This window comes from Phoenix dactylifera, chromosome 14 (genome assembly GCF_009389715.1).
Source record: "Phoenix dactylifera cultivar Barhee BC4 chromosome 14, palm_55x_up_171113_PBpolish2nd_filt_p, whole genome shotgun sequence".
Lineage (NCBI taxonomy): Eukaryota > Viridiplantae > Streptophyta > Magnoliopsida > Arecales > Arecaceae > Phoenix > Phoenix dactylifera.
Window position 1 is genome coordinate 9,676,211 of NC_052405.1, and position 21,530 is coordinate 9,697,740.

The following is a 21,530-nucleotide window of genomic DNA, read 5'->3' on the forward strand; positions in this document are numbered from 1 at the left end:
ACATATCCAATACAAGACAAACTTTAGACGCTTTCTGGCATGATAGGACCTCGAATTTATAACTAAGCCAGCATTTTGATCTTTTTCTTTTAACAAGAAAGCACAAAAACTCTTTTGTAATAGCAAGAGTCACAACAAGCTGATGTCCACTAAATTTGGTTCGAAGTATACAAAAATTAAATTTGAGATACAAGATGAATTTGATATACCGAAGTTTCCTTTCATCTGATTTCTCAGACCTGAGCCTAGCTTATGAAAGTGGTGAGGATTCATGTAATCTGATACACTAAGTCTTAAAGATAATGCTTCACAGGTCGAGGGACCACTAAATGGATTGGAACGCGTCTCATCGAGCAAGTTTTGATGACCATAAGCATACCTGACTAGTGAGCCATATTTGTATGACATTTACAATCAGTTGCACCACTATTTTTCAATTGAATATCACCTTATATGCTTCATCAATACCTAATGCTTGGAAAAACGAAGACGAAAAATTTGGTGTCTAACCTATACTTCTGGAGGTTGAAATAGTGAAAGAAACAAAGTAATCACTCAAGTGAAAGAACACTGCTACTCTTCTAGGCAAAACCTATTTTAAATTGCACACTACCCGTAGAAGAAAAATGACACAGAGATGAGGATGCTTAAATGGTTGTGGCAAAATAAATGGAGTTAGAAACAAGTAAATTAAAAGAAACCAAGAAGAATCAGCAAGGTAGAAAGTATGCCAAGTAGGAAAATCCGAACAAGCATTGAAGGATCTTGAATCTGAGCTGAAGGATTTGCGAAGGTAGATACCTAAGACAATCAAAGTGAGAACAAGCAGAAAGCAGACTTGTTAAGATTGTCAGAAATAGAGAGAAATATCTCTCATGTGGGACCAAGGCCAACAAGCAAGAGGAAATTAAATATTTAACGTTTTATATGAGTCATTGTCCATATGATCAGCAGCTATTACTACAATAGAGGATCTGGCGTTGGATATTTGAGCAAGTTACATGAAACAGACCAGAAATCAATATTCCATTTACTTGACAGTATGAAACAGATTATTTCACACAGGATATCCACAAACGCACAAACATACACAAAACAAAACAACAAAAAAAATAAAACAAAAGGAAAAACAAAAGAAAGAAAGAAGGAATTATATACTAGAAATTGATTGGGTAAAAAAGAGGCAGCCCTCTTTGCAATAACATAGAAGCCAAATGCAGAAGACAACAAGGAAACGGTTATGCTAGAAGGAGATGGCTGGTAAATCATTATTATAGCATATAAGCAGAACTGCAACAAAATCCATAAGGACAAGCACAATGAAACAAAGAATGCTCAAGACAAATGATTTATTGTTATCATATCACCTAAATCAGTAACAAACATATGCTAATATATGTCATATTTGCTATTCTCCCTCACACCAAGTATTTAACCAAGAAATGGATAGTCTGTATATCCAACAACTGGATCAGGAATGTAAAAAGTGCTCCTGTTATATTTATTAAGTGGAGCATCCAACTCAAATCTTTGAGGAAGATCAGGATTAGCCAAGAACAGGCGTCCATATGCAACCAGATCAGCATAGCCACTAGAAACAACTTTATTGCCTTCTTCTCTATCATAGCCTCCAGCAACAATAAATGTTCCCTTGAATGCTTTCCTCATAGGAAGAAGAGAGTGAGGAGTTTCAACCTTTTCTCCTACTTTAACCATCCTTGGTTCTATCATATGGCAATACGAGATCCCAAATTTGTTCAAAGAATTGACCATATAGAGACCAAGAGCAGCTGGATCAGAATCCCTTGATTCCATGTAGTCAGCATAGGGGGAAAGCCTTATTCCAACGCTGTCAGCTCCAATCTCATCAACCACAGCTTGTACTATTTCAAGTGCAAAGCGGCAACGATTCTCCAGGCTCCCACCATATTGGTCTGTCCGATCGTTGACTTGGTCCTTCAGAAACTGATCAACCAAATATCCGTGGGCTCCATGGATCTCAACCCCATCGAAACCTATGAATCAACGAATAACGATAATGATAAGTTGGAGAGAACTTTATGGATGAAGACCAATTTCTTTTTTTCTTTTTTTATCTGATAATATGAATGGTGGAATACCATCAGATTGATGCCTAATCAGTTTAACTATTTAAACTAGTCCAAAGACAGTGCAGCTACCATGTGAATGATGATCAATTGAAGGCTTATAGCATGCTGCATAAATTACCATGTTAGATAGGCAAAGAGACATCTAAAGCGTTCAGGAAATGTCCAGGGCAACACCAATACAGAGAACATAGATGGGAACAGTAAATTTATTAAGAAGCAATAAGATCCCAAAAAATCCCTGTAGGGCATGTACTAAAGTTGGCAAAAGGAATATAGAAAGATGTCATTATTTACTTGATCCAAAGAATAATTCTCTAAAGTAATTATTTCTTTATCAGGTGAAATAGTTAAATTTCGAATTAAGACTTTGTCTACTCCATTAATAACTCTTGAAGCACTTTAACCCCCCACACCCCCCTCCCCTCATCCCCCAAAAAAACAGAGAAAAAAAAAATCTCTTCCACCAAATTTAGCCAATATGTGGTACACCACTTAATATATGTGCAACTTCAAAATCATGATAAAGTGACAGTCACTATAGGGTTAGAAAGCTTGCATGGTTCTGAATTTTGATTACTGGGGCTCTCAGACATACTCAATGCAAGTGGAACAGAGAACTTTATATTTATTACTGGGGCTCTCAGACATACTAAATGCAAGCGCAGCAGAGAACTTTATGCTTAAATCATGTGTTGCAGTGAATTTGTAAACTGAATCTAACTTCTTATGGGGAACCTACATGAGATAATGATCCTTCATGGTCAACTGACTAGGGAAACTTAACAACACTTCTTATATGAACATTTGTATTTTAAATTCTTTTTAGTTTACACATATCAATTGTCAACAATTTTCTAGGTATCTCACGCTTCTCAGGTGCTGCTTCTGATATTCATGGAAAACTCCAGCTTTTTCTGTCATGCCCCAAATCTGTGACATAACACGGCCATGCTACCGAGCGGTACAACCCACGATAACACAGCCAAATATTTCATTTAACTTCCAAATTCATCTTAAACAAAATATAATTAATAAAAGTCCAATTTCATTATCCATTAAATGCAACCAATACTAAAATACTAGTTCAGAGCGTCTAAATCTAAACATAAATACCAACCCATAATTCTTAATATTTAGAAAATCATTAACCACAAATTCATAGTCAATTTAAAATACTAAAATTCTTCTACAAAATTGTTAAGCGTGCTAGCGCGAAGTCCAAGCCTAGAACATCCTTCGTTCCTATCAACTCTATTCGTCTGGTAAGAAAAAAATAAAAATAGAGATATATGAGCGACACAGCTCAGTAAGTAAATCTTACACTAGCTTATCAGATCAAGCATAAGTTTTTCCATATTAATGCATCATTTAAGAAAAATAACGAATATTACAAAATAAAGTATTTCATAGTACAGTATATTAAAACAAATCATAAAGCCAATCATACATACATAAATCATTCATATTTTATAAACATGGTTCTAAGTTTATTTTGCAAATAAATTAATAAATCATCATTCTGTCATTTAATCATATCATAATTCAAAATATTGTTCACAGATATTCGTGCTACAGTCACTTTATACCCGTGATAGGGCCATGTTTCGTAATCAATAAAGATACATGTTTCATATACCAACTTTATACCCGCTGGCAGGGTTGTGTTTTATAAGGATATAGCTCCGGATGTCGATTTTTTCAATTCTAGGAATCATACATAGCTATCTGAGAGCTTTTAGAAAACTTATATCTTTTTCTTAAAACATACACATAAATACATAAAAACACTAAATGGCATGATCAAATTTATATTTCATAGCAAAGCTATTTTCATTAAAACATTCATGAAACTATTTTTTATAATAAAGCATAATTTTCATAACACATATGATGTTTCATAATTTTAAGAAAATATAACATCTTTGTCGGCAATATCATATGCATGGAAAACATGATAATTTGAAAAAACAATAAAGACTGTAAGATCTACTTTCTTCTTTCGCCTTAGACTATCAAACTTTAATTAACCTTATTTAAAAATATTAATAGCAAAATTAATTACCGTTTGATGATTTTAATTGAATTAAAATAATAAAAAAGGAGACAGTTGGTCGGATGACAGAGTACGACGACACCGCACGGATCTGGTTTAAGCAACTCGGTCAATAAATCATGAGGCACAAGCTCGATTAGGGCCAAGGACATTCGATAGGGTTCATCAATAATGGGTTTTATTGGCACTTAACAGGGCTAGGATGATCGGTACAATAGGCGGCCTGGGCACCAGGGCAGATCAGAGCCTTTTGCAGTGTCAGTTCGGGTTCATAGATCAGGTCGACAAGACTCTGTACTGGAATCCATAGGTCTTTTGGAGAGAGAGAGAGATCTCTCCTCTTACCTTCTTCTTCTCTTCTTTTTTTCTTTCTTTCATTCTTTCTTTCTCGGTAAACAAGAGAGAAAAGGAGTGGACCAGTGGTTGTGGTCATGGTGAGGGTTAATGCCGGAGTGTCAGCAATGCAGTCGGAGGTTCGATTGCAGGTGGTGGCAGGTAGCGGCGGCCACCGGCGGCTGAAAAGGGAGAGGATGATCAAAAATAGGAGCAGAATAGAGGCATTCTTGGATCGGTGGATTCGTATCCTAGCCCGCTCGCCGATGGCTGAGGCTACGGCATCGGCTAGAGGTCGATGCAGGGAAGAGGCCGAGAGCTTCAGTAATGAGTGCCGACGGTGGCGGTGGTCGGAAAAGGGGAAAGAAGGATCGGTAAAAATAGTAGGTCTGATTTCCGATCGATTTCGCAGTCGTCGGTCGTGTTCTGGGTCATGAGAAAAAGATCACAGTGTTACCTCGACTCTAGAGGCATCGACGACCCCGATTTTTGGCGAGCACACGGAAAACCATGAACTCAATGGAAAAAGAGAAAGAAGGAGAATTGATGACCATCGGTGGAGAGCTTAGAAGGGTGGGGAGGCATTTATATAGAGGAAAACCGGCTCAAACATGAAAGGATTTGGCCTCCTTTCGTCTCCTCCTCCCAATGGAATCGAGGAAGAAGAGGACCCTATTCGGAGTCCGATTCTTTCCACTCCCACGTGCACGGTCGTGTGAGCCATTTCTCACATGGGCTTGCAGCCCAAATCATGTGCAGGCCAACGTGGGCCGGGCCGATCAAATGGATCAGGTTCAGACGGGCCTTCACATTTTCCAATGTGCAGATGAAAGAGGAATTAGGTAGCTGCAAGGCATGCCATCCTGGTACTCGACCCCGTACCAGTGCCACCCTATTACCATATTGGTACATCCAGTACGGAGGCCGGCTCGACGTACCAAGTGTCGGTGTGCCCCTCCTATCATGTACCAGTACCAAACCGGTACGGTATGGTACGTTCTATACCGCACCAAATGTTCGGTACGGTATGGAGTACTATGGGTAGCCTTAAGAGGCAAAGGATTGACAGACTATAAATGCATATTTTACCTACGACAAGCTGTACTAATTTCTTGATCTGAGGGATGATTGCAAAGTTGGAACCTGGCTTAGGTTGGGCACAGTGGGTTTTGGCAAAAGACTCCATGTCCATTCACAATACTTGCTCTCCTATCTGACAGTAACTTGATCACCAATTTAAACTGAAAGGAGTACATGACTGTTACCAGCTTCTATCGCATTCTTAGCAGCATTTCTGAAATCATTGACAATCAAAGGGATCTCTTCTGTAGCCAACCGCCGAGGAGGTGAGAACTGTGTAATGTCAACACCATTAGCTCGCACTTGAGATGCTAGTGGTTTGTCAGTACATGAGATTGGAGCTTGCCCATTAGGCTGAAAACCTACAACAAAGCAAATGAGCGCATCAGATGAAAACTAAACTGGACCTTATCAAAAGTAACTTACAAAGAAGTACAGCAGAACAACTCCACCAAGACAATTTTCTCTGTATTTTTTCTGCATTCATATAACCTCTTGCAGATGCTTATGATTAATGTTTTGGGAGTGTTTGCAGCAGGGATACAACAAATTATTTATCATTCCATGAAATATAAGGTACCAGTATGTTTCAATTTTCTGAATAGTGTAATACTTGAAGCAATCATAAAATGCCATGCATGGACATACACTTAATCAAGGTTTTAAAAGCCAGCACCAGTGTCAGTCCTGGTGACCAGTTGGCTCATTACTGCTGCACAGCCCCTGCATGCAATGACAGATGGCACATGACAACATGCACCTGGCATGGCATGGCACAACCAGCATGGACCAGCATGGAAGAATGAGGGAGGAAACAACAGCTTCTGGAGTTGGGAAGAGAACTAATAGGAGTATCCACAGTATAAAGCATTGAATTTACTCATGGGAGGTATGCTTTGGCGATAAATATAAGAGGCTCTGTAGCTTGCATCTGGAGTTTATTTAACAATATTTTTTACAACAGAAGAGCTGATTAGAGGGCAAAGGAACTCATGAGTTCTGGCTGCATATCAAAAGAGATGATCATTTATTATTAAAGGGTATTGGCTGAGTTCCGACTTCACATCTTGTACTAGAAAGCGACATAGAAGCAATAACCACATTGTCGTCAACATATTTTTTGATTTTTTCAAACATTTGGAACTTGCTAGACAAAGTGATTGAATCAATAAGTATTTCATAATTACACAAACATATTACATAAGGTGTTCGAGATTAAGCCTATGAGTTTGCATCAACCCAATAGAAGATGTACAAGATAAATGATAAAGGTAGAAGGGTCAGATAGATATAATACCATAATTTGAAACTCTTCCCACATGCCAAATCTGGCAAAAGAAGATGCCGCCCTTCTCATGAACTGCATCCACAATAGGTCTCCATGCTTCCACCTGCTCTTTTGTCCAAATGCCGGGCGTTTGTGGGTACCTAATGTCGCAAAAAAGATTGTATCCTCAGCCATTAAAACAAAAAAATCAAGAAGTATTATCTTCAATTAAAAGACATAGGTATAAAATTAACCGAGTTTGGGACTGAAGGATTTTACCCTTGAGCAGTGTCTGAAACTCCGGTGGCCTCGGCTATAAGAAGGCCACCTTTGGAGGCCCGCTGAGAGTAATATAAGATGGCATGAGGCTGGGGAACGTTGCCAAAGGACCTCTGTCTTGTCAATGGTGCCAAAACTATCCTAAATAGTTTCCAAACGAAAAAAATAAAAACATTAAAAAAATCATAGCAACCTGGGTTAAACAACTTATAGAGCAGACAAAGAAACCAACGTATAATGGATAGGATTATAATTTGGAGATGCTTTTAGCTGTAACAGCATTCCTGTGAGAAATTCATCATTTTTTAATCAAGTTCTTGATGGATTTTGTCGGCACTATTTTCATTTAGATAAATGCTTCTGAGAGAAGGTGAATCGACCTTTTTTCTCCTCCTTTCTTTTTTATGGTTTGGTGGAGATTTTGCTTATTTACAAGCGTTTTTAGCTTGAATTCGTGTTGCTTGGTCCAATTTTCTTTCTTCCTTTTTTTCCTCAAGAAGAAAAGAGGATCAAAGCCTATTTAGAAGATAAAAAGCTAAAATTTGATTATTGTTTTTTTTTGTACAAAAAAATTTGATTATCGTGAACACGAGAAAGGTGAACCCCTAACTAGAGATTCAAAATAGAGAACAAGAAGTCTTCCGACCTAACATGGATCGAAATGCCCAAAAATCCCAGATATCAAATGATGAAACTGCTCACTGACCTGTGGGAGAGATCGAATCTACCCATCTTGCAAGGAGTGAGAAGAGGAATTGCAGCCATCTCTCGTTCCCCAAGAAGAGAGACTAACACAATAGCAGGAATGAGAAAATAAAGAAAGTTGGCCTTTCTTCGCCCTGCTTCCTTTCGTCTTCTCTTTTTTCGGTACAACCCTTTTGTCTTCTCCGGTCGTCGCACGGAAACCGTATCGCCATGGGCAACGTGCTGCAACGACCTCCACACCCGAGGGGTTGGTAGTTCAGACCGGGCCTGGGTATGGTATCAATGAAATTTTTCTGGGTCCTGTTCCGGCCCGGCCCGGCCCGGTTTTGGATCTGAAACCGTAGGTTAAATACTTAAATTAGAGAGGTCCTGCTCTAAATCATAGGTTGTCTTATATCTTCCATATACTTCGAAATAGATGGTTTTGCCTAATCATGGACAATTCAGTCTCTGATTTTGGACCGGATCTCTCCAATGCAACCTTAAAGTATTTTATGTTCCATATCTGATGAAAATAGATGGTTTTGGTTAACCATGGAACTGTTCATTCTCTAATTAATTATAGAGGTGTTTGGGATGGAACTAGTTTTATTTTGTTATAAAAAGTATAAGTTTAATTATCCGAGTTATATCCATATTTTTGATATCCGATTTGTATTCATATCTGTTTAAAACACATATGAATAGAAATTTTTGCATCCGACTAACATTTATATCTATATCTGTATTCGTCAAACAAAATAAATATAAATATTAAATTTAATAATTAAATTTAATCGATATAAAGCAGCGAACTACAGTGATTGTTGAGTATATTAGTATTAAGATTATTAACATCTATTATATATTAAATAATAAATTTTAATGATAGTTGAATACATTATTACCAATATTATTAATATAGCGGCGGATAACTGACTGCCATGTGACTATGCCCATAATTTATTATTGTGATGGTGTCAAAGCAATGAGCTTTGGTAATTATTGAGTATATTAATATTGAGATTATTAACATCTATTACATATTAAATAATAAATTTTAAAGATAGTTAAATATATTATTATTAATATTATTAATAGTAGCGGTTGTTTGGTGACCAACTTCCATGTGATTATGCCCATGACGCCATGATTGATTATTGTGATGGTGTCGAGCAACTTCCTTGGATGATTATTGAGTATATTAATATTAAAATTAGTAACATTTATTATATATTTAATAATAAATTTTAATAATAGTTGAATATATTATTATTAATATTATTAATAATAGCGTCCGTCCGACTTCCATGTGACTATGCTCATAATTTATTATGACTGTAATCCGGCTTCCATGTGACTTCTATTATAAATTATGGAAGCAATTTGAGAATACAGTAATATTAATACGGACTTGCATGAAATGAATTAACTTTGGGAATTTGAGAATTGTCGAGCAATGAGCCTCGATGACGGTTGAGTATATTAATATTGTAATTATTAACTTCTATTATATATTTAATAATAAATTTAAATGATAGATGAATATATTATTATTAATATTATTAATAGCAGTGGGGGTTCGGTAACCGAGCTCCATGTAAAAGGACTGTCAACGAGCCGAGCCGAGCCCGAGCCTGGGAGAGCTCGGCTCGGCTTGTTTCACAGAAGCTCGGGCTCGGTAACGAGCTCTATTTTGGGCTCGAGCTCGAGCTTACTTGGCAAAGCAAAGGCTCGGGCTTGAGCTCGTAAAGCTCGTTTCAATTACGAACTCTAAAACGAGCCCGATCTCGGGCTCGAGCTCAAGCTCGGGCTCGATAACAAGCTATTTTTCTCTATGTGATTAGATTTTTATGAATTATGGTGCTGAAATAAGATTTTTCAGTAGAAGACTAGAGCTCGTTTGGGCTCGTGAGCTGCTCGGGCTCAAGTGTAAACGAGCCTCATATTGGGCTCGGGCTCGGGCTCGTTTGACTACCGAGCCGAGCTTTTACCGAGCCGAGCCCGAGCAGCTTGGCTCATTAACAGCCCTACATGTAGTGCCGATGAATTAAGTGCCGTTTGTCTCTCCGTTATGAATTCCTCCTTTCGCGGTTCGCGCACGTTGGCCGCCGTCTATTACTTCGACCCTTCCGTCATCGCAAACGTCATGAGGAAGTGACGGAGCAAAATCAACGGCCATAATTCAATCAAAGCAAGCGTCATTGACGGAGACGTTTTACCAAAAAAGAAAATAAAAACTACTGTTGCCAGACCAATGCAACGGTCACGCCCTCAGGGATGGATGGGTACGGTATAATATAAATAAATAACATCCGCAAAATGGTGAGACAGCATTGCATTGCCATAGACTCATAGTAGACAACCCAATGCCAATCTTTCGAACTCGGGGTGTCAAAGAATATGGGTATCTGAATATTTTACCATCCCCAAATTGAAAGGAGGAGTTTTCACCAAATTTAAATATTGAAGATAGTTTTGATGATAAATTTAAAATTAAAAATGGTTCGATTTTAATTTTGGTTACAGTTTGAATGGTCTCGTGATTCGAATCGACTCCGACACCACCCTTAATATATTTTATATTTTGTATAAATCTAAAGTATTATGTGATAAATTAAAACTAATAAGGTGTTCTTTGATTTGCTGGAGGAAAACTTTTTTGGCATTATACTTCAAATAGAAATCTTGTTTTGATGTACAAGGAGTAGTTGTTAAAGGTTAATCAATGTTAGATACTTGTTCTCTTATTTTTCTTTTTTATTTCTTCAATTCTCTTCAATCCTCTTCACTCTTGTTTTCCAATTGTATGTGGAAGCATTTATATGTTCAATAAAGTTCGGAAGAGTTCTTTTGACCGTTGGAGGGCTAAAATTAGTCATTGGAGGCTATTAAATCACCTAGGGTTGACTTTTGATAGGCTAGGGTCGACTTATGCTTAGCTCGGGATGACTCCTGAAATGGTTGAAAATCACAATCTTCTATCTTTACCCTATAGCCATCCTGGGGCTAACTTTTGGCTTCCTGCAGTCAATTCTCGACTTTAGGGGTGAAAGTGGATCAATTAATATCAATTCAGTTCTATTTTTGTATCCAAAATATTTGGCTATTGATAACAATTTAGCATTCAACAAATATCCATATTCATATCCACAGTCGTCAAAGAAAAATGGATATGGATATGGACAAACAATTATCTTATCTATATCCGAATATCCGATTCTAATCGTACCTCTGTTTAATTTTTTATAGCACTCATAAACTTTTTAAAAAATAAATGATCATATTAATATTCTATTAACTTGATTTATCATTCACTTTGTAATATCTTTGAATTTATGATCATAAAGTTTAATTATCCGACTTATATCCGTATTTATATTCATATTTTCGGTATCGATTTGTATTCATATCTATTTAAAACAAATATGGATATAAAATTTTTGCATCTCACTAATATCTATATTCGTATCTATATTCATCAAACAAAATAAATATGGATATGAATATACTAGTATCTTATCCGATTTCAACTCTGCTTGACTTATAAGGGTCGACTTCTAAAGTGCCAAAATTTCAGCCTCTTCTATTTTACCTCGTGGTAGTTCTAAGATCGTATCCTGCTTGACTGAGTTTGACTCCTGGTTTGTGCTGGTCAACTCCTGATCTACATTGGGGTCAACTCCACTATGCTTGGGGTCAACTTCTAAGACTATGAATTTTATTACTTCACTACTTAAGCTTGTGGTCTTCTAGAGGTTGGCTCCACTCAACTCCGCATAACTCTACTAATCTTATAAAAACTCTTTCCAACCTAGAAAATTTAAATCTAATGTATCTCCAAGCATTCAAATCACTTCCAATTTATTTAGCTTCCTTGCAAAACAACTTAAGTATTCCAAGAACACACAATTATTAGTATCACACTCAATTTTTTTATACTCATCAAAATTGATCCATTTGGCCAAGATCTTTAAAGGAGATTCTTTAACAATTATTAGATGGTTATCTAGGTCGACGATTCCTTTTGAGATTTGTTCTCATCCACTGCGATAAGTTTGCTAGAAAATAAGGATAGCTTTACAATCTTTCAAAGTCGCACATATTTATAGAGAGACAAACATCACCGGCATCATACAAAGCTAATCATATTGGATCTACTCTATAGACGACTTTGTCAAACATTTCTACTGAATTTTGTAATATTTTATTTGCTGATTCCTATAGTTGTATTTATTCTAGATTAGTTTAATAAACTCGATTTACCAAAAAGAGAGTAAGGAGGATCTTGACTTAAATCTTGACAAGTACATCTAATTTTGACGTAGCTGGATTGAAGGGGTTTAGTTTAGTCAACCCGCTATATATGGGTCTTAGAATAGTGGAGGGTTGGGTAGAGAAAAATATGTAAGGTCATTATTAATACATAGACGCTAGATGATGTAGAATTAAACATATCTAATTTAAACACATGCAGGATGGGGGGCAACACCTAGAACCTATCCAATTTAAAAACAACTAGGATAGAAGCTAACATAGGAGAGAAATAAAAGAAGTGCATCAATCAACACAGGAAACTTAAAATATATCTATATATTAATTTCACTGGGCTTCAACATGTAATTTAATTAATGCATGTTATTGTAATGATATCTTCATCATGCCTTGGTATATGTGATGAGTAATTTTTCAAAATGCGTTTCTCACGTTTCTCTTTAACTATGAAAATAATTTTGAATGTTTCTCTCCTGGATTCTAGTTTAACAATTGGCGAGCCTCTCTCCCTCTCTCATCAGCAAAAGAAGTAAAAATACTACAATAACCCAGAGTTGTTGCTCGAAAAATCACTCAGTTGATTTGGTTGAATGGCGTTGCATTTCTTCGAATTGGCATTGCGTGATAGGTGAAAGACTGCTGAGTGGTTATTTTGCAGTAAGATTTCTCAGTCACCGCAGCAATTCTCAAGTGCAATATATTAATTGTAAGAAAATAATAACATGCTAAGATTTAGAATCACATAATTACCGTATTCAAGTTTGAGAGATATACCTGCGGAAGACATATTGAATACGATCTTCAATCACCTGCAATAATAGCGGCTGGAACTTTCCTTCCTTATTCCTCACAAAAGATGGCCGTCAATGGGGCAAGCTATCAACCACATAGAGAGGAGAGGAGGACCTAGCCTATATATAGGAAACATAGAGGAGCCTTCTCATTAAAGGCTCCAAAATCCTAATTGGGTTTTTCGGCCTACATACCAAAAGTACCACAATACTGCTCTCAAACAACTACCATACTGCATTTTTTATTGCTAGAAATCGTGAGCACCTCAGAAATAAACAATGGGAGAAATCATTACAGAGAACGTAGAGGTTCGAGATCTTTATGCAGTAGACTCGAGAAATGGGTAGTCCGTATACCCAACAACTGGATCTTGTGTGTAGAAAGTGGACCTGTCATACTTGTTCAGAGAAGCATTGAGCTCAAATCTTTTAGGCAAGTCAGGATTAGCCAAGAACCAGCGACCATAGGCCACCAAATTAGTGTAACCTTCAGCCACAGCTTTGTTCCCTTCCTCTGTGTCATACCCTCCGGCAGCAATAAAAGTTCCCTTGAAAGCCTTCCTCATTGGAAGCAGCCTGTGAGGTATTTCGCGCCTGCCGTCGACAATAGAGAGGGCTGAACAAAAATCTATTGCTTCATGTATCACAAACAACATTCTCAACTTACTGATATATTTTAGTCTCTAGTTTCTTCCTATGAAGTTATTACATTTGAAACAATGGCAACTCATTTCTTGTCCTCAATGGCAAAGGAATTTAATTTGAGGATTCCAGAAACGGGTAGTCTGTGCACCCAACAACAGGATCAGATGTAGAAAATGGACCTTTTATACTTGTCCATTGGCCCGTTAAGCTCAAGGACCAACGAATTTGATGCAGACCAATTTGACTGCTACAAATAAAATTGGATAGAGCCGCAAGATCTGCTATATTAAAAAGTTGGATTACATACCAAATTTGTGGAGACCAATATTTAGCTTACAACATCCAATTGATATATTTTTCTTTTAAAAAAAATGGTGACTCTTCATGCTATATTACAGGGCACCATCCTCTAAAGGGTGCGATGCACTGGGCGATCAAGCCTAAATTTCATTATTTGGGCTGTGAAATAGGCTGGCTAAATCAAAAAAAAATTAAAGAATTCAAATAAACATATCTCCAAACCTAGGAAGAATTAGGTGAATGACTGAAGGGAGAGTTGATGTAAAAATCAAGATCCTTCTCCCGTAGGATTTTAGGTTTTTTTTTTCTTTTTTTTTGCGTTTGTTTTTACTGGACATGTCTATTTTAGAAAACTGAGCCCTACTCGAATTAGAAAAGAAATCGGATCCAAGTTGTGTAAGTATAGATCTTACTATTATAAATAGAGGTCATGAATCTTAGTTTAAGATTATCAATTAAACAAGAGAGAACTTAGGTCTTACTTCTGCCAATTTTTTTTAAAATTGCCAATTTAGGTCCCTGTATGCATGCTTCCCTAGTCTAGAGCATTGCATCAATAAATCCATGCAACGTGTCTCGAATGGCAGTTATATCGAATATCGACGTGGCATAGACACAATTCTCATCAACTTTCAGTAGGCCTGATTGGGCAAATGGTACATCATGATCAAAGAGGAAATGAACAAATGTCTGCTTAGGAACGGGTTAATTTTTGCACAAGGATTACACAAATAATCACCTAGTATAGATATGGATACTGACTAGAAAACACCAAACAAGAATGCATACATAGAAAAAGCCTAGCACCACTAATTTCTAATCGAATGCAGACAATCGAAAACCCCCTCTTCCCTATTTCCTCTACCGATAGCATTGGCTACTTTAGTTTGAGGTTGCTCTTGCAGGTAGCATGTTCATTGTACACTCCATTAGTGTTTCCATTGAAAGCCTTCCTTGCCGAAGGAATCCCAGAAGACAGGCTGATCTCTGTTTGAGCATGGAGTCTGTAAGGGAAGGCAACTGATCCCCGAAGACATATCCAATACAAGACAAACTTAAGACGCTTTCTGGTATGATAGGACCCCGAATTTATAACTAAGCCCGCATTTTGATCTTTTTTTTTTAACAAGAAAGCACAAAAACTCTTTTGTAATAGCAAGAGTCACAACAAGCTGATGTCCACTAAATTTGGTTCGAAGTATACAAAAATTAAATTTGAGATACAAGATGAATTTGATATACCGAAGTTTCCTTTCATCTGATTTCTCAGACCTGAGCCTAGCTTATGAAAGTGGTGAGGATTCATGTAATCTAATACACTAAGTCTAAAAGATAATGCTTCACAGGTCGAGGGACTACTAAATGGATTGGAACGCGTCTCATCGAGCAAGTTTTGATGACTATAAGCATACCTGACTAATGAGCCATATTGTATGACATTTGCAATCAGTTGTACCGCTATTTTTCAGTTGAATATCTCCTTATACGCTTCATCAATACCTAATGCTTGGAAAAACGAAGACGAAAAATTTGGTGTCTAACCTATACTTCTGGAGGTTGAAATAGTGAAAGAAACAAAGTAATCACTCAAGTGAAAGAACACTGCTACTCTTCTAGGCAAAACCTATTTTAAATTGCACACTACCCGTAGAAGAAAAATGACACAGAGATGAGGATGCTTAAATGGTTGTGGCAAAATAAATGGAGTTAGAAACAAGTAAATTAAAAGAAACCAAGAAGAATCAGCAAGGTAGAAAGTATGCCAAGTAGAAAAATCCGAACAAGAATTGAAGGATCTTGAATCTGAGCTGAAGGATTTGCGAAGGTAGATACCCAAGACAACCAAAGTGAGAACGAGCAGAAAGCAGACTTGTTGAGATTGTCAGAAATAGAGAGAAATATCCCTCATGTAGGACCAGGCTAACAAGCAAGAGGAAATTAAATATTTAACGTTTTATATGAGTCATTGTCCATATGATCAGCAGCTATTACTACAATAGAGGATCTGGCGTTGGATATTTGAGCAAGTTACATGAAACAGACCAGAAATCAATATTCCATTTACTTGACGGTATGAAACAGATTATTTCACACAGGATATCCACAAACGCACAAACATAAACAAAACAAAACAACAAAAAAAATAAAACAAAAGAAAGAAAGAAGGAATTATATACTAGAAATTGATTGGAGGCAGCCCTCTTTGCAGTAACATAGAAGCCAAATGCAGAAGACAACAAGGGAACCGTTATGCTAGAAGGAGATGGGTGGTAAATCATTATTATAGCATATAAGCAGAACTGCAACAAAATCCATAAGGACAAGCACAATGAAACAAAGAGTGCTCAAGACAAATGATTTATTGTTATCATATCACCTTAATCAGTAACAAACATATGGTAATATATGTCATATTTGCTATTCTCCCTCACACCAAGTATTTAACCAAGAAATGGATAGTCTGTATATCCAACAACTGGATCAGGAATGTAGAAAGTGCTCCTGTTATATTTATTAAGTGGAGCATCCAACTCAAATCTTTGAGGAAGATCAGGATTAGCCAAGAACAGGCGTCCATATGCAACCAGATCAGCATAGCCACTAGAAACAACTTTATTGCCTTCTTCTCTATCATAGCCTCCAGCAACAATAAATGTTCCCTTGAATGCTTTCCTCATAGGAAGAAGAGAGTGAGGAGTTTCAACCTTTTCTCCTACTTTAACCATCCTTGGTTCTATCATATGGCAATACGAGATCCCAAATTTGTTCAAAGAATTGACCATATAGAGACCAAGAGCACCTGGATCAGAATCCCTTGATTCCATGTAGTCAGCATAGGGGGAAAGCCTTATTCCAACGCTGTCAGCTCCAATCTCATCAACCACAGCTTGTACTATTTCAAGTGCAAAGCGGCAACGATTCTCCAGGCTCCCACCATATTGGTCTGTCCGATCGTTGACTTGGTCCTTCAGAAACTGATCAACCAAATATCCGTGGGCTCCATGGATCTCAACCCCATCGAAACCTATGAATCAAGGAATAACGATAATGATAAGTTGGAGAGAACTTTATGGATGAAGACCAATTTCTTTTTTTCTTTTTTTATCTGATAATATGAATGGTGGAATACCATCAGATTGATGCCTAATCAGTTTAACTATTTAAACTAGTCCAAAGACAGTGCAGCTACCATGTGAATGATGATCAATTGAAGGCTTATAGCATGCTGCATAAATTACCATGTTAGATAGGCAAAGAGACATCTAAAGCGTTCAGGAAATGTCCAGGGCAACACCAATACAGAGAACATAGATGGGAACAGTAAATTTATTAAGAAGCAATAAGATCCCAAAAAATCCCTGTAGGGCATGTACTAAAGTTGGCAAAAGGAATATAGAAAGATGTCATTATTTACTTGATCCAAAGAATAATTCTCTAAAGCAATTATTTCTTTATCAGGTGAAATAGCTAAATTTCGAATTAAGACTTTGTCTACTCCATTAATAACTCTTCAAGCACTTTAACCCCCCACACCCCCTCCCCTCATCCCCCAAAAAAACAGAGAAAAAAAAATCTCTTCCACCAAATTTAGCCAATATGTGGTACACCACTTCAATATATGTGCAACTTAAAAATCATGATAAAGTGACAGTCACTATAGGGTTAGAAAGCTTGCATGGTTCTGAATTTTGATTACTGGGGCTCTCAGACATACTCAATGCAAGTGGGACAGAGAACTTTATATTTATTACTGGGGCTCTCAGACGTACTAAATGCAAGCGCAGCAGAGAACTTTATGCTTAAATCATGTGTTGCAGTGAATTTGTAAACTGAATCTAACTTCTTATGGGGAACCTACATGAGATGATGATCCTTCATGGTCAACTGACTAGGGAAACTTAACAACACTTCTTATATGAACATTTATGTGTTTTAAATTCTTTTTAGTTCACACATATCAATTGTCAACAATTTTCTAGGTATCTCACGCAACCTTCTAATATTCATGGAAAACTCCAGCTTTTTCTTTCATGCCCCAAATCCGTGACATAACACAACCATGCTACCGAGCGGTACAACCGACGATAACAAAGCCAAATATTTCATTTAACTTCCAAATTCATCTTAAACAAAATATAATAAATAAAAGTCCAATTTCATTATCCATTAAATGCAACCAATACTAGAATACTAGTTCAGAGCGTCTAAATCTAAACATAAATACTAAACCCATAATTCTCAATATTCAGAAAATCATTAACCCCAAATTCATAGTCAATTTAAAATACTAAAATTCTTCTACAAAATTGTTAAGCGTGCTAGCATGAAGTCCAAGCCTAGAACATTCTTCGTTCCTATCAACTCTATTCGTATGGCAAGAAAAAAAATAAAAATAGAGATATATGAACGACACAGCTCAGTAAGTAAATCTTACACTATTTTATCGGATCAAGCATAAGTTTTTCCATATCAATGCATCATTTAAGAAAAATGACGAATATTACAACATAAAGTATTTCATAGTACAATATATTAAAACAAATCATAAAACCAATCATGCATACATAAATCATTTATATTTCATAAATATGGTTCTAAGTTTATTTTGCAAATAAATTCATAAATCATCATTCTGTCATTTAGTCATATCATAGTTCAAAATATTATTCATAGATATTCATGCTACGGTCACTTTATACCCGTGACAGGGCCATGTTTCATAATCGACAAAGATACATGTTTCATATACCAACTTTATACTCACTAACAGGGTTGTGTTTTGTATGGATATAGCTCCGGATGTCGATTTTTTCAATTCTAGGGATTATACATAGCTATCTGAGAGCTTTTAGAAAACTTACCAGCTTCGATCGCATTCCTCGCGGCGAGTCTAAAATCCTTGACGATGCAAGGGATCTCATCAGTTCTTAATCTGCGGGGAGGAAAGTACTCTTGGACACTGCCGTCGAGATGGGTAACAGGTCCAAACCCCTTGTTTGTGCTAGAGACCGGTGCTTGCCCATTAGGTTGAAAACCTATGCAACCCACAAATATATTAGGAGCATATAGCTAGTATATCTGTATCTATATCTATATCTATATATCTCTCTCTGTCTCTCTATATATATATTCTCTTTTCTCAAAGAATACCATAAAAATACATCATAGGTGGTAAAAGAACAATACCAGAACTAGAAACTCTCCCCACATGCCAAATTTGGCAAAAGAAGACCCCACCCTTGGCGTGGACGGCATCCACAATTGGCTTCCAAGCTTCCACCTGCTCCTTTGTCCATATCCCAGGAGTGGCCGGGTATCTAACAAATAATTTAGGGGGAAAAGGTAGAGAAATAATGAGAACTAGACTTTTGAGAGTTTTGTTTGCCTTCAAACATAGAAGATCAAGAGAAGAATTTTAAACCATTCAATCATAGAAATTAGAATTTTTAATAGGATCTCATACCCTTGGGCTGTATCCGAGACCCCAGTGGCTTCGCTTATGAGAAGGCCTCCTTTAGTTGTCCTCTGAGAGTAGTACAAGATAGCATGTTGTTGTGGAACGTTGCCATAGGATCTTGATCTCGTCAATGGTGCCAAAACAACCCTGAGCAATGAAAACAAAAATAATATTTTATTATAAAATATTTGAAAATAAGCTAAAGTTTAGTTTATATGATAAGAGCTCAACAAATCTTTTATACTTCTGAATATTCTATATACATAGAATTTCTCACCAATGTTACCCTAAAAAAATTTCTCACCAGTATAACTGTGAGGACCCGTGCGAGTGTGTATTTAGTTGCACATCGGTTATTCGCTGGATAGATATTGGGTACTAATACAGGATCAAGAAATCCAAATAATAACTTCCGGCTAGCCATTTTGGGTGAAATTCTGAGTTGTTACAAATGGTATCAGAGTAGACCCGGCCCATAACCTATGTGGACTAGGGGACACTGCAGCACAAATCTATTGAAGCTGACCACGGGTTGATCGTGGTGTTTGTGATTATATTCGAATAGATTTGAACCCTTAGCATGACGAGGACGTCGGGGCTTGAATGGGAGGAGTATGTGAGGATCCGTGCGGGCATGTGTTTAGTCCCACATCGGTTATTCGCTGGGTAGATCTTGGGTATTTATACAGGATCAAGAAATCCAAATAATAATTTTCGGTTAGTCATTTTAGATGAGATCCTGGGTTGTTACAATAACAACACCGATGAGAAGAGAAATGAAGAAGGGGCATGCTGACCTGTGAGAAAGATCAAATTTTCCCATCTTGTGTGGAGTCAGAAGAGGGATGGCGGCCATCTTAAGGTAAAAAAAATATGTAGACAAGACTCTCTTCCTCGCTCTCTCTTTCTTTTGCCTCCCACGAGTGCTGTGGTATTTATAGAGAAGCAGGATGGATGCTAAGCGATATTCGAACAACATCGCAAAGGCAAAGTTCTCTTCCGTCACTCGAGCAAGACTGACCATATTGACTTAGGTGCCGTTTGTCTCTCCGTTATCAATTCCTCCTTTCGTAGATCCGCGCACGATGGCCGCCGTCTATTACTTCGACCCTTCCGTCATCGCATACGTCATGGGGAAGTGACGGAGCAAAATCAACGACCATAATTCCATCAAAGCAAGCGTCATTCGTGGACACGTTTTACCAAAAAGAAAATAAAAATTACAGTTTCCGAATCAATGCAACAGTCACGCCCAATAAAAATTACAGTTTCCGAATCAATGCAACAGTCACGCCCGCAAGGATGGATTGGTAGCCACCAAGATGGTAGCTAGACATGGGCATCGGCCGTACCGGGCCGGCCCGGTCCGGGCCCATCAGGCCACAGAATAAACGGGCCGTGCCTGGCACGGCCCGCTTAGCCTAAAATCTAAGCCCGGCCCGGCCCTAGGCCCGTGGGGTGGCGGGCCGTGCCCGGCACGGCACGAGATGGGCCGTGCCCGGCACGGCCCATCACGGGCTGCTAGACGGGCCGTGCCAGGCACAGCCCGTAACGGGTCCAAACGGGCCGTGCCTGGCACGGCCCGTCTGGCAGAAAAAATCTGCCCGTTACAGGCCGTGCCTAGCACGAGACGGGTCGTGCCTGGCACGGCCCGTTTGGACCCGTTACGGGCCGTGCCTGGCACAGCCCGTCTAGCAGGGAGAAGAAAATAGCCGTTTCCAAACGGCTATTTTTTTGGTTTTTTCCCAAAATACCCCTCTCAACAGTCCAAAAACGGCTAATTTGAGGGGTATTTTGGGAAAAAAATATTTGGAGTCCTATAAATACCCCTTTCCTCCCTCATTCTCACCACACCAAACCAACTATTCTCTCCTTCTCTACTACTACTATTTCTCTCTTCTAAAGTGCTCTTCTAGCAATTTAATTTTTAGTTTGCATTTAGCAAGTGTTCAAGTGCTACACAAAAGGAGGTTCTTGTTGAGAAGAGAAGGTCACTCCTGTTGAGAACACAAGAGGAAGCTCAGAAATCTCGGCTCTACCTCTGCCCTCTGACCCTCTACTCAATTTCTCCTTGTGGTTAGTTTTTATTTTTTGCATTCATCAATTTAGATATGTCATTTTTTGAGGAAAGTCATTTTGGCATTCCTCCTGTTTTTGAGAGAGAAGAAACTAATCCTCAACCCCATGTTCCTAGTTCCTCTAGAACTAGTGAACCGAGTGAAGATCAAACCTCTTCTCGTAAAAGGACTAGTGC

The 21,530-nt window shown here is 37.8% G+C and overlaps 2 protein-coding genes across 3 annotated transcripts; both read right to left on the minus strand.

Annotated features, from left to right (window-relative positions):
• Positions 1 to 1,244: 1,244 nt before the first annotated feature.
• On the minus strand, positions 1,245 to 8,083 carry LOC103704761 (putative 12-oxophytodienoate reductase 11). Its single transcript, XM_008788182.4, has 5 exons — positions 7,830 to 8,083; positions 7,124 to 7,264; positions 6,875 to 7,005; positions 5,763 to 5,939; positions 1,245 to 2,015 (listed from the first exon to the last, which is right to left on the minus strand). The coding sequence occupies exons 1-5, from the start codon at positions 7,886 to 7,888 to the stop codon at positions 1,432 to 1,434; spliced, it is 1,092 nt and encodes a 363-aa protein (XP_008786404.1). The 5' UTR covers positions 7,889 to 8,083; the 3' UTR covers positions 1,245 to 1,431.
• A 5,067-nt stretch (positions 8,084 to 13,150) lies between these two features.
• On the minus strand, positions 13,151 to 20,154 carry LOC108510666 (putative 12-oxophytodienoate reductase 11). Of its 2 annotated transcripts, XM_039133595.1 has the most exons (6): positions 20,074 to 20,154; positions 19,283 to 19,423; positions 19,006 to 19,136; positions 18,681 to 18,854; positions 16,439 to 16,843; positions 13,151 to 13,381 (listed from the first exon to the last, which is right to left on the minus strand). In XM_039133595.1, exons 1-6 carry the CDS (start codon positions 20,130 to 20,132, stop codon positions 13,194 to 13,196), a joined length of 1,098 nt encoding a protein of 365 aa, XP_038989523.1. In that variant the 5' UTR covers positions 20,133 to 20,154; the 3' UTR covers positions 13,151 to 13,193. The 2 variants fall into 2 exon arrangements, with proteins under 2 accessions (XP_038989523.1, XP_038989522.1); XM_039133594.1 differs by lacking the exon at positions 13,151 to 13,381 and having other exon boundaries at positions 16,094 to 16,843.
• Between the last annotated feature and the right edge of the window lie 1,376 nt (positions 20,155 to 21,530).